Below are 13,647 nucleotides of genomic sequence, written 5' to 3' on the forward strand. Positions count from 1 at the left end.
TTTGTCTTGGTTTGTCTTGGTTTGTCTCCAGCTGTTAGCCGCGTTAGCCCAAGTGCTAGCAGAATCCCCGACTAACGTATGCTTGGCTTGGTTCATGTGCTGTTTGAAGCTGGAAAGAAAACTCCTTCCTGCAGAGTGTGATGATACTTTATGTGTCTCCACTGGTCCCTCTTGGTTTCTTTGTCCTCAAATGTCCCATGGAGAGGACCAACGTGCTGTTTAGCGTCTTCCATCTTTATGGGTTGGTTCTGCTGCCTGTCACTACCGGATCAGCTGGTGCTAACGCTAACGCTACTTGGACAAACTGAGACACGTTCACAGTCGTTCTAGGTTCAGATTACTAATCATATCGTGATGATGGATTAATCCATGTAAATTTTGACATCCTTACTCAAGACGACAATAGATGAAAGTAGACAAGGAGCTGATCTTTATGTGGAGACGGAGGTGGAGAGACAGACTGAGGACAACAGAAAGTGGACAGGAGTACTCACGGCTATCAGAGTGGGAGGAACCACGGGCTCCTGGGCTCTGGTGGGAACCGCCGCTGCCTCCTAAGGAAGAGCAGAAGAGTTAAATATCAGACAGAAAGCGTCTCAGTGAGGACAGAAGGTTAGGACAGATAAAACCCTGCAGACAGGACAGAGAAATGAAGACAGGACGAGGAGGAGGAGAAGGAGGGTTCTTCACGAGGGAGATGAAGGGCGGCGTGTGATTGGCTGAGGATGTGAAGATGAAGATGTGAAAGTCCACACAGGGGGAGGTTAAAGTAGGGGAGGTGGATGGAGGACCAACCTGAGGCTCCCAGTCCTCAAACTCTTCCTCACTCACTGCATAAGCCCCGCCCTCAACCTGACTCAGGTATCTGATGTCCCTGAACGGTGGTGGCTCTGATGGCGCTCGCACCTCCATCGAGCGGCGGGACAGACTCGGAGACTTGACAGGTTTTATGATCCTCCGGGGAGAGGACGGCGAGGACAGCTCTTTGTGCAGCGTGGCGATGGCGGAGCCGGCGATGGACACCTGACCGGCCAACGAGAACATCAACATTAACCACCGACAGAGATGGCTTGCTGGGATTAGTGGGAGGCGGCGATGGAGCAACGTCTTAGTGATGGCAGGGACGATGTAAACATCAACGACGACTCCAGAGCATGAAGAGAAAGAGTGAAGCAGCTACTTCCCCCTAGATTATTTCTAGTTTACACACAGACCAAACATTCCCACGGTAAAGAGTCGCTGATTTAGTTCTAGTCTTTCAGTCGTCATCAGTGGATCTGAGGTGAGATTAGTTGAAACCCGGTGGATCGGCCTCACAGAGGAGCAGTGATGTTTTAGGGTGACGAAGTGAACCGTGTGAGTTAAGATGTTAAGGATGGGATGGGGATCTGGTTCTGGGTCTGGTTCTGGTTCTGGTTCTGGCTCGGCCTTACCTCGCAGCCAGGCTCGTGTTTGGGAACAGAAACTTTAGAAACTGTGAAATGTGGAAGCGGAGACGGAGCGACGACGTCAGCATCCACGTGGGAGGAGGTTTGGGTCTGGCTCTGTATCTGGAGTGACCAACAGAGTGTGGAGGAGTTAAGAAAGCTGAAGTAAACATCACGAATCATGATGGAACCAGTCGAGTCCTCAGACCTGAGCCACCCGGACCGCTCGCTGCTTCACCTCCTGCACCTCCTGCACCTCCTGCACCTCCTGCACCTCCTCACCACCCTCCCCATGCACCGGGAGGCGGATGCGAGCCAGGTCAACGGCAGCCACCACTGTGGCCACCGCCTCGGCCTTTTTCTCCCCCCCCTCAGCCTGGAGACACAACAACCAACAGACCTGAAGGAGGAAGACTCTGGAGAATGAAACATGCAGCTTAATGAAGAAGGAGGAGGAGGAGGAGAAGAAGAGGAGAAGAAGAAGAGGAGGAGAATGAGGAGGAGAAGAAGAAGAGAAGGAGGATGAGAAAAAAAAGGAGGAGGCCGGTAGCCATGGTAACGTCCTTAACCTCCTCCAGGACCAGATACAGTGTTTCTAACTTGGCTTTCAGCCAGACTCCCCCCTCACCTCTCGGGTGGAGGCCACTTGCTGCTCCCAGTGTTTCTCCGTGTGGATCTGGGTGGCGCTGCTCATACTGGCCATACTGCTCATACTGCTCATACTGCTCATACTGGCCATACTGGCCATGCCGGTCATACTGGTCATGCCGGTCATACTGGTCATGCTGGTGTAGCCGCCTTCAGCCACGTACTCCCCCTGTTTCCAGGGAGGGAGGACCTCCATTGAGGCAGAAACCTGCAGGAGCAGAACAAAGTTAACGAGGCCCTCACAGCTTCTCAGAGAATGAGATAACATGATTTATGCAACAAGTAGCTCCGACCAAGCGTTCTGATTGGCCAATAAGACACGTATCAGCGTTACAGCACGACTGACTCATCACTAAAAATATCGCTCCGCCAAGTCTGTGTCCGTCTCCATGGCAACACTGTGTCCGTCTCCATGGCAACACTGTAACTGTCAGAGCTGGAGCAGGAAACGGCTGAAAAATACGCTACAAAATGGATCCGTTTGTTGTTAATCTCAATTTATTTGGTCTCAGTTTCAACAAATGGATGGAGGAGGATGAGAACAACCAAAAAAAGAAAGATTTGTGCCTATTTCGGATAAAGAACTGAATCAACTGGAATTGTCAGAGGTTTCCAGGACTATCTGAAAACCACCAAGAATGTTATTTTTCATATAATAGAAAAAAATCTGCATCTTTGTTATAACTCGGTCAATAAAAGTCAGCATTTTTTACTTATTTAAGTGTAATTTGTTCATTTGGTAAAGTCTGAGGCCGCGTTAAAACATGAACGTCAGCTCAGAGTTCACTCCTCTGGGACTAGAAAATCATTTCTGCTGCTCGGTCGTTACTAAGGCTCAGATTATTTGCTGTAGTGGTGAACTAGGTTCCATTACACATAGGAGTCTACTGACGTGACTGATTGTGTTCCAGTTATTAGTCAGACCCCATGTCCATCAACATGAATATATATTTAATTATACGCTTTATTTTGTTGGTAATTGTTGTATAATCGATTAAACGCTATTTGGTGATGGTGATCGATCAAAATGACGCTAAAGCCTCTCAGGCAATACTACTTAAACACTGCTTCAACAAGTCACTGGGCCCAATGCGCCCATGACCATCAACCAGTAGATCACAGCCACTGAAAACATGTTTTAGATGTTTGTCTCTGGTCTGTTGCACCTCCGGAACAAAATAAACATTCATCTCCTTTTTATTGCAACATGCATCAACAACTCCAGACTTCCGTCCTTGGAGGGACAGTGCTGTTTTTCTGAAGGTGCAATGCGTCAGTTTTATTCTTCAAATAATAAAAACAAGGATGGACAGAGCAGATTAATATGACTTGGTGTAGGTTTATGTACGCAGAGTAGACAGGTAGATCACTTCGACCTGGTCGTTGTAAAAGTAACTCACAAGACAAAAAAGCGTGGGCGTCCCTGATCTACGTCCTCACCTGTTTCCTGGTCATGATGGGAGACTTGACGGGTCTGATGGGGGAGACGGACAGTCTGGATGAGGGGGAGACGGATCTGTAGATGACACACGGTGTTAAAACACAGAAAGATGACGGTCATCATCAATCGCCTCCAATCACTGCGGAGCTTGTACCTGACGGGCGCCGGCGTCGGTCCCTTCACGTGTCTGACGGGGGAAGGGGACTGCTGGCGTCCTCCTGTCACCTTGGAAACCAGGGACGGGGGGGACTTGGAGGTCGGCTTCGGAGGAACCCTCGGGGGGGTTTTGTGAGCTAAATGTTGAGTCATCATTCCTGCTTCTGTGTGCATCTCCATCATGGCGGTGGCCTGGAAGCTGGACTCCACCTTCTAGAGGACCCCCAGGTTTAGTCAGACACTACCAACACCACCACCCCCCAACATCTTTATTTAAACACGACTCACCCTCTGCACTCTGGTCTGGGAAGAAGTCGCCATCTGGGATGTGGACACGATAGTCTTGGTTTTCTTAGTCGGTACAGCTTCCTCACCTGCAGAGAGAACACACCTGGATGGTTTACTGGACACCAGGCCTCGGGTAGAACTGCACAGGATCAGGATCCAACTCATAGACAAGAAGAAGAGGAAGAAGATACACGACCACCCATTACTCTTGTAGGAGTGTCTCACCTTGGACCAGCAGCTCTGCGGTGGACGTGGCCCGTCCACTGCTGTTGGTGGCGGTCACAGAATACGTCCCAGAGTCCTCTGGGAAGGCCTCAGCGATCATCAGACTGTACAGGTCTCCGTCCTGGAGGATCCTGAAGTCGGTCGAGCTCTGGATCTCAGCTCCTTCTCTGTAAAACTTGACCACGGGAGTCGGGATTCCTGTGACTCGGACGTCCAGCCTCACCTGGCCGCCCTGTCTCACCGTCAAACTCTGAAGTCTCTGGAGGAAGTTTGGAGGCGCTGTCTCAGCTGAGGAAGGACCGAGAATGAGACGTCAAGAAGGGACATCTGAATACCAGAGACGATGAAGAAGGAGACAACTCTGGCACATTTACCACCAGATATCTGATAAATATTAATGACACTAAAGCTAAAACCAGACAGTGGTCTCTGCAGGCTCAAAGTCTCAGATCATTCTGGACTTCATGTGCAGAGGGAAGAGGCTCTCGGAGTTCTTGGTTCTTCAAGACGTTATAATCTTGTCTCTTTTCTAGATGACGGGTCAGAACTGTCTGTGGTTACTGAGCAGGAGGACGTTTTATGTTTACAGGCCAGAAAAGGATAACAAGGGCTGGTCCCAATGTGAGGACAACAGCGTTTCTAGGATGTCTAGTCCTGAATTGAATAAATATTCATACATTCATTGCCTCCACCACCTCATCCCTCAATTTACACTGGTTGTTTTTTCCACGTTAGCTACTTCAACCTGACAATTTACTTTGTTATATAGTTTTGTCTTATTCTATTTGTGTTTTGCTGTGTTGTTCCCTGCAGTTGTAACACATCCGTCCTGTGTTATCTCTGCTGGAGGTCAGAACCTGACACCCCCAGGCCTCAGACCCCCCCCCACCACATTTAATCATCAGCTACAGCGACTGGTCCATCTGCTCATGGCTGAGGCCTCTTAAGGAAAGTTATGCTGCAGCAGCTGCATCTATATCGGTTTTATACTGATTAAGTAAGCCCCCCCCCCCCCCCCCCCCCCCCCCCCCCCCCCCCCCCCCCCTGGTAGTGTCGGTGTGCTCCGTGATGTAGGTGTTGTGGGAGTAGTGTGACTGTGTGTGTGTGTATGTGTGTGTGTGGTGTGTGGTGTGTGTGTGTGTGGTGCGTGTGTGTGTGTGTGTGTGGTGTGGTGTGTGTGTGTGTGTGTGTGTGTGGTGTGTGTGTAGTGTGTGTGTGTGAGTGTGTGTGTGTTGTGTGGTGTGTGTGTGTGGTGTGTTGTGTGTGTGTGTGAGTGTGATGTGTGTGTGTGTGTGTGTGTGTGTGTGTGTGTGTGTGTGTGTGTATGTGTGTGTGTGTGTTGTGTGGTGTGTGTGGTGTGTTGTGTGTGTGTGGTGTGTGAGTGTGACTGTGGTGTGTGTGTGTGTGTGTGTGAGTGTGTGTGTGTGTGTGTGTGTGTAGTGTGTGTGTGTTGTGTGTGTGGTGTGTGTGTGTGTGTGTGTGTGGTGTGTGGTGTGTGTGTGTGTGTGTGTGTGTGGTGTGTGTGTGTGTGTGTGTGTGTGTGTGTGTGTTTGTGTGTGGTGTGTGTGTGGTGTGGTGTGGTGTGTGTGGTGTGTGTTGTGTGTGTGTGTGGTGTGTGTGGGTGGTGTGTGTGTGTGTGTGGTGTTTCTACCTGTAACGAGGAGCTCCGCGGTGCTCGTGGCTTGTCCGGCTCCGTTTGTGGCTCTGACAGAAAACCTCCCGCTGTGTGCGGCGCTCACGGCGACGATCCTCAGAACAGCGCGGCCGTCGCTGAACGAGATCTGAACGCCGGGCAAAGCAGCAGCAGAAAGAACCTGGCCATCACGGAACCAGCTCACCTCAGGAACTGGAGAACCTGCACAGGAGGACCAGGAGGAGGAGGAGGAAGAGGAGGAGGAAGAGGAGGAGGAGGAAGATGAGGAGGAGGAGGAAGAGGAGGAGAAGGAAGAGGAGGAAGAGGAGGAAGAGGAAGATGAGGAGGAGGAGGAGGAGGAAGATGAGGAGGAGGAGGAGGAGGAGGAGGAGGAAGAGGAGGAACAGGAGGTAGATGAGGAGGAAGAGGAGGACCAGGAGGAAGAGGAGGAGGAGGAGGAGGAGGAAGAGGAGGACCAGGGATAATAAGTGGTTTATAATTGGTCGTGAGGTCGTCTTGAACCAATCTTGGTTCTAGTGCAGTAAACAGAATTAAAATTCACTGTAATAATAAAAACATTATTATTATTATTATTATTATTATTATTATTATTATTATTATTATTATTATTATTATTATTATTATAAATAACAACAATAATAAAGATATTCGTGAAAGTTATTATTTATATTCAGTTTCCTCCATCTCATCCCTCAGTTTACACTGGTTGGTTTTATCAACTTCAGGTTAGCTACTTACTTTACTTACTTACTTTTACTTTTTTAAGGTGCTTTATAATTGAAATTAACCACACACACACACACACACACACACACACACACTGTTGCTGTTGAAGTCCCAGCTAATCTTATCTTATCTGGATATACATGCATGTTAACGCTAATAGCAGCTGTGGCTGCTGCTAACTGTTAAAAATAATAATGAATACGTTCGACATATTCATGTCCAGTATTTTTAGTTAATCACATCTGACATGTGTTCAGGTGTGACATCTCTGGATGATCCATGGATCCCTGATCTCCTCCAGACGCTTCCTTTATTTAGCTTGAACTTGAATTTATTTGGTTGTGTTTCTATGTTTGTTCATTTTCTTTAAGGTAAACTCACTCCATTTTCAACAAATAAGCAGTAAAAGTCTGAGCCGTCCTTACCACTAACTTGAGCCTCGAACGTCGCAGCACTACCCTCTAGTGCCACGACGCTCTGTAGCGGCTGTGTGAACGTCGGCGCCTGAGTTGACATGTTGATCGGCACCCTGCAACAAAAACACCAGAAACAATTAGAAACATTTAGAAACTTTAGAAACATCAGAAACATTTAGAAACATTTAGAAACATCAGAAACATTTAGAAACATCAGAAAATTTAGAAACATTTAAAAACATCAGAAACTTTTAGAAACATTTAGAAACATCAGAAACATTTAGAAACATTTAGGAACATCAGACACATTTAGAAACATCAGGAACATCAGAAACATTTAGAAACATTTAGAAACATCAGAAACATTTAGAAACACCAGAAACATTTAGAAACATTTAGAAACATTTAGAAACATCAGAAACATTTAGAAACATTTAGAAACACCAGAAACATTTAGAAACATTTAGAAACATCAGAAACATTTAGAAACATTTAGAAACATTTAGAAACATAACGTCATTAACACGTTACTGACACAATGTTAAAACGTTACTAAATGTTAGAAAAATGTGACATGAACACATTAAGGCATTATCATTATCATTAATCCATCATAAACACATTATAAATGATCAACTCATTAACATGTTTTTGACATTAGTAACATGTTAACACTTCTCAGACTAGGACTAGTAGAAGTTCTTGAAGACGTTTCATCCGAGTAGCTTCTTCAGTTCTGAGAGAAAGTTGAGGTTTAAATAGGAAACTTGACCAAAAACTGGTGCCACTACTTTCCCACAGAGTTTCCTATTCAAACCTCAGCTTCCCACTACTCAGAAGCTACTCAGATGAAACATCTTCAAGAACTTCTACTAGTCCAGTTGCCATTAGACTTCACTAACACATTTTTAACACAATGTTAACACATTATTAACGTCTAATTATTATTAACACATTATTAACACGTTACAGCTGAAGCTTGACCATAATAATGAAACATGTGATGCCATGAATGATTGTTTGAAGGCAACATGTGACAACAACATTAAATATAAAATCCAGGAAGAGTTTGAAGACAATGTAATGACAGACGCTTTAAATGACCAGAATAAACTTTAGCCTATAGTGAGACACATCTGGACAACAGTCAAACTTATTCTCTTATTTTGTTTGACCAAATACAAATTCATGAACAAATTAAATCCACCTCCACATCTAGTATTACTCTAAACTACCTGCTTATAGATTTCCTACAGGTCTCTCATTCTGACATCTATTTATTTTTTTATATCCATGAATATTTTATTTATTTTTAACTCTATTATTTGTATGTGATAATATATAATAGTACAGCATATATCTATACAGTATATATAAAGTGACTTTATAAGTGACTCAGATTAAACCAGAACTATTTATTAAACACAAACCATATGTTTAATTCTTCTCTAGTTAATGAAAGGTTGAAACAGAGTTAAACGTCTAAGTCTTTATTTAAATCTATCACCGTTAATCACATTAATTCTAGTTTCCAGACATTTAAAGTCTCCAGGTTTATTGTCAGTGTGTGTTAGTTTAACACTAACAATAAACAACAAACAGTCACGGACACTTTGGAAAGTTTAAGATGTTTTTTTCCTGTTATGTTTATTTGTATATTCTTTGTGTTGTTCTATTAAAAGTGTCTTGAACTTGTGCCTTAACTTGATGAATGTGAATCTAAAAGTAAACGGTGGACTGTGTCTGGTGTGAACTAGAAGATAAGAATGAGTCAGTAAATCCTTCAGTGTCATGGAGCAGGTTTTGTTAAAGCAGACCGGGTTCACAGCTGAGCCTGCTGACAGCGACACTCCTCTGGGTTTATTTTAGGAGCCGTGTCCCTGGAGGAGGTCCAGGTCCAGGCTCCATCGGGTCTGGATGATAAACCAGCTCAGAGCTGATTACAGCACCTGTCGCTCTCAGGTTTCAGTCTGGTTCAGTCTGATGAGAATCACTTCAGTGCTTTATAAACCGGGTCCAGACTGAGACCGGTTCAGATGTTCAGGAGTCACATGACCCACATCATAATCCACGTTATCCATGTTAATGGTTAACGGAACATCTAATATGTTCTAACTGTGGACAATATGTTCTTCAGTCGCTGTTTCACCTGCTAGTTCTTCTTATTTTATCTGACTATGTTTGACTTTTTATGTGTAACTAAGCTGCTGATCATTAAAGTCTAATTCTAAATCCTAGTGATGATCCTTTGATCAGCTGCTGGGTCTGAACCTGGTTCGTCCTCATGGTGGCGCTAGAGATCCTTCAACATTAAAACCAACAGCTACTGTGACCGTAGATGAATCTGCTGCTGATCTGGAGCCAGAAAACCTTTCAGTCAAAGATCAGATGTTCAGATGTGACGATGAATGAATTCATTTTATTTACTCACTTTACAGACTTCATTCATTCATTCATTCATTCATTTATTCATTCATTCTACCAGAGACTCAGAACTCTCTCATGAACATCTCTGACTCTCTGGACTAAAGCTCAGTTTATTCGTATGAATTTGTTCTTTCCCAGTTGATCTGTGTGACTGGTTCTGGTTCTGGTCCATTCAGACTGGTCTGGTTCGGTTCTACCGACGCTTTAATGTAGACTGACCCAGTGTAACTAGAACCATAACCACCCCAGATTCTGGTTCTTAGCTTGGTTCTGATTGACCCTGTTCATACAGGGTCTAATGGGTCCTGGTCCTGGTCCTGGTCCAGTCTGGTTATCAGAGACTTCTGGTCTCAGCTCATTTCTATTTTGTTTCTCTAAAACTAAAACGTTTAAATGAAACTAGGTCAGTTAAGATGTTGAACTGTTTTCTGTTTTATTTTAGTAGATTATACTATGTTCTATTTTTATGTAATTATTTCTAATTACATATTACTATTTCTAGTAATTATGCATCATTAAAGTCTTTAATGTCTAAGTGTCATTTAACCTCTTGATTTTCTTTGGCTGTTTAACAGTTAAACGAATCACTTGTTTATTTATTCATTTATATATTTCATCCTTTTTATTTATTCTTGTTTGATTAAACTTTTAAAAGACAGAGCTGAGTTTTGAGTTGTGATAAAAAGCTGAGGGTTGGTTTTAATCTGGGATGAACACCGGATCAGTCTGTGTTCACATCCCACTAAAAATACACCAGCAGAATAAAGCCTAAAAATAAAAGCCCCAGCTGTTCATGGCCCTCCAAAATAAAAGCTCCAGTCCTTCAGTCACTTCCTATCCTCAGCCCTGTGTAAAGTCATTTTAAGGTGTGTGTGTGTGTGTGTGTGTGGGGGGGGGGGGGGGGGGGGGGGTTGTTAAACCAGGACACCAGGCTCTATAAATAGCACCCACCCACCACACCTCGCTTTGATTGACAGGCACCATGTGGTGCATAGCTGGAGAAGCAACTGATAGCCCCGCTGCAGATTCCCTTAAAAAGCCATGGGGCCGGCTGGGGCCCACACTGATGCTCTCAGCGTCTATTCTGGGACCCCCGCTCTCACCTTCACCAACAAACTCACAAAAACTCCCAAAACGTCTGCCTGAAACCTCTGAAAGCTGAAGGAGCCACTTACTTGTAGGGTCAAGGATGCCTGGGGAGCCCGGGGCCGGGCGCTCTGCAGGGGTCTCGGCCCTTTATCCAGAAAACGTGGAGAGAAAATCCAAAAGGAGAACAGCTGAGCCTGGAAGGCACCCCAAAAAAAAACAAAACTACAGGCCAGTCGTGCGCCGTGTAGTTTTGTTTTTCCTCCTGACAGCAGTCCCTCCAGCCCAAGCGTCCAGGCCGGGAACGCTGACTCTGCTCAGAGCCCACGTCCCTCCAGCGGGGGCCTTTATACCGCGCTGACATCACCGGGGCCCCGTCGCCCCATTGGCCCACACCGCAGGGCCTCATGGGAGCATGGGCGGCCATTTTATGCAACTCATAACACCTGTCGACTGTTTTACTCAGCAAGATGAATTTATTAATCACATGTGACCAGTCTGCAGAGGAAGAACCCTCATCGTCATCATCATCATTATAATATATGTATATAATTATTATTATTATTATTTATTACATTTATAAACACGACTTCAAGCTGTTACTGGAGAAACTCACTGCCGAACATAATTTTGTTGTAACTTGTGTGCAATGACAATTAAAATGGTATTATTATTATATTATTATTACTAATATTATTATTAATCAATTCAGTTTTCATTCATTCCTATAAACTCTCTTATTTATCCCGTCAATTATTTTATATTGTTAGTGATAGTATGTATTTTTAAATGTCATATTAGGGATTAATTAAGGACAAATATATATATATATAAACAGACACACAAAAACATCAAAAAAGGCTGTGAATGAACAGAAGAGAAATCTTAGCCAGTCCTCCTCCTCCCTGATGGTGTTGATGATGGATCAGTATCTGCCTGAGGACCAGACTCTCCAGGAGCCTCCACCATGTTTCACTCATTACTGGAGCTCAACAAACATCATCAGTCCAGATGTTTCTGAGCCCAGGTCCTAGGTTCTGGTTCTAGTTCTGTTTCATGGGTTAGGGTTAGGGTCCAGACTGGTCCAGACAGTAGCTGGTGGGCCTGGGTCAGTTCTGAGCTCATGTCTCTGCTGGACGGATGTGTTTATCGTCCTCTGAGTTTCCACTGAGTCTCTGATCCTACTGGACCCTGACGTAGATCCAGAGGACCTAGACCCTGATGTAGAGCCAGAGGACCTGGAAGGACTGATGTGGTGGAAGGTAAAGTTCTAGAAACACCAGATACTGATGGGACTTTGACTTTTATTCTGTTTACTCACTTTGCATTTTGTAAATAAAATAAAAATCAGCAATCATTATTTATATTTTTGAAGACACATTATAAATTAATTGATTTTAATCCTGTTTTTTGGACATTTCCCTGGGCGACAGTGTTCAGGTTCAGGGAAGGAGAGAAGTTCCTCCATCCAGCGCTGTGATAAAGGTTAAAATCTTTGCTTGAATAACTGACATGTTCCCTAAAAACAGACGGATTCTCAAGGGACTTCAGAACTGTGGGACTCACCAGCTGACTCTTCCCAGCATGCATCAGGAGGAAGGAGGCGGTTCCTCTCAGTCATAACTCCAGACGGACCAATCAGATCGCTGCTCCTGTTCCTGTCAATCAAACAGGACAGAAGCTTTAATGGTGAGAGGGAGGAGGTGGTGGAGCAAGGAGGTGTCGGAGGGAGTAATCTATTACCAGATAATTTAAATAGAATTAATAGGAACTGAATGAGTAACATGAGAGAATGGGAGAAGGAGAAACAGGAGGAGGGGGGAGATGGAGAGAGGAGGAGAAAGGAGGGAGGAAGAGGAGGAGAGAAAGAGGAGGAGGAGTAGTAAAAGGAGAACTTCTTCTTATCTCTGTGGGATGTGCAGGAGAAGGAGTTATTTTCTCCAACTTTTTTCAGAGGAGAACATGGAGGAAGTATCTCCTCCTCCTCCCGGCTGGTGTCCCCCAGTAATGTCACTGTGGTTTTATTAATTTAATCTGTTGTATTTTAGTTTGTGTTTTCATTTAATGTTTTCCCGTTCATTGGCTAACACATGATAGCTAACACATGTTAGCCAGCTAGCGCCGTTAGCTTGGTTTTCATGAACTATATATATATTTTTTTAAATTAAACTCACAGATGTGGTGAACAATGTGAAATGATTCTTCAACTAATTTCAGACCATGGAGGGTAAAACCTGAAGCTTCACTGGACGAATTAAAAAAGTTTTCTTTACTCCTTTTCGTTTGTGTTTTTCAAATAAAAATAAAGATGGCGACTCAGAAACAGGAAGTAAGCGCGCCCCGACCTCGGAGGCCCGGATCATGGATCATAGATATGTAAAACATGGATCATACATATATACATCGGCGTAATTTATAACAATAATCCAAACCAGCCACCACAACTCACCCAATATAATATTAGGTATTATAAACACGACAAAGTGGTAGATTTTTCTCAATTTAGCAGTAAAAACTAAGGGACGTTTGTCTGCGCTCTGAGATTTGGTTTTGCCCACCTCAGACCTGCGCGTGTGTCACCTCCAGTGTCTCCCCGTGTATATATGAAGTATCCACATACTGTTGTTGTTGTTCGGGGGAAAGAATGACAATATCTTCCGAACAGGAGGTTCGGTACTGCTAGGGCTCCAGTGCCACCGCTCACGAGTCAAACAATGTTGTAATGCCTCCTCTAACCCTCTGAGGTAAAGGTTAGCCCTACTTTCTGCTGCGCTGTGAATCCTAATAAATAATGTAAACAGCCATTTATGCATTTAACACAAGCAGGCAACTTTGAGAGCTTTTAGACCAGGGGGGTCAAACTCATTCTAGTTCCAGGGCCACATTCAGACCGGTTTAATCTCAAGGATCTGGACCAGTAACACAACAGAATAATAACCTATAAGTAACAACAACTCCAGATGTTTTCCTTTGTTTTAGTGTAAAGAAGAACATTATGAACATGTTTCCTTTTAATGAACTGAACTATTAGAAATATGGGATGAACAACTGGACGTTTCTAAAGGAAAAGAAGTGAGTTTCTGTTAAGTTCCAGGTCTCAGTGTCGTGTTACGTCCACGATTCTCACTAAAGCTGTGTGAACCTGAGGAACAG

The 13,647-nt window shown here is 44.3% G+C and overlaps 1 protein-coding gene across 3 annotated transcripts in view; it reads right to left on the reverse strand.

Moving 5' to 3' along the window:
* ttn.2 (titin, tandem duplicate 2) overlaps positions 1 to 10,806 on the reverse strand; it is a 179,079-nt gene extending 168,273 nt beyond the window's left edge. For all 3 annotated transcript variants that reach the window (XM_047601647.1, XM_047601646.1, XM_047601645.1), the window contains exons 1-12: positions 10,584 to 10,806; positions 6,991 to 7,094; positions 5,837 to 6,040; positions 4,186 to 4,473; positions 3,961 to 4,046; positions 3,671 to 3,885; positions 3,516 to 3,591; positions 2,056 to 2,283; positions 1,636 to 1,803; positions 1,434 to 1,550; positions 796 to 1,023; positions 495 to 554 (exon numbers count right to left, since the gene is read on the reverse strand). In XM_047601647.1, coding sequence (XP_047457603.1) covers positions 495 to 554; positions 796 to 1,023; positions 1,434 to 1,550; positions 1,636 to 1,803; positions 2,056 to 2,283; positions 3,516 to 3,591; positions 3,671 to 3,885; positions 3,961 to 4,046; positions 4,186 to 4,473; positions 5,837 to 6,040; positions 6,991 to 7,081 — 1,761 coding nt within the window. In that variant the 5' untranslated portion in view covers positions 7,082 to 7,094; positions 10,584 to 10,806. The remainder of the gene's footprint in view (positions 1 to 494; positions 555 to 795; positions 1,024 to 1,433; positions 1,551 to 1,635; positions 1,804 to 2,055; positions 2,284 to 3,515; positions 3,592 to 3,670; positions 3,886 to 3,960; positions 4,047 to 4,185; positions 4,474 to 5,836; positions 6,041 to 6,990; positions 7,095 to 10,583) is intronic.
* Between the last annotated feature and the right edge of the window lie 2,841 nt (positions 10,807 to 13,647).

The sequence above is a fragment of the Mugil cephalus genome, chromosome 12 (assembly GCF_022458985.1).
Source record: "Mugil cephalus isolate CIBA_MC_2020 chromosome 12, CIBA_Mcephalus_1.1, whole genome shotgun sequence".
Classification (NCBI taxonomy): Eukaryota; Metazoa; Chordata; class Actinopteri; order Mugiliformes; family Mugilidae; genus Mugil; species Mugil cephalus.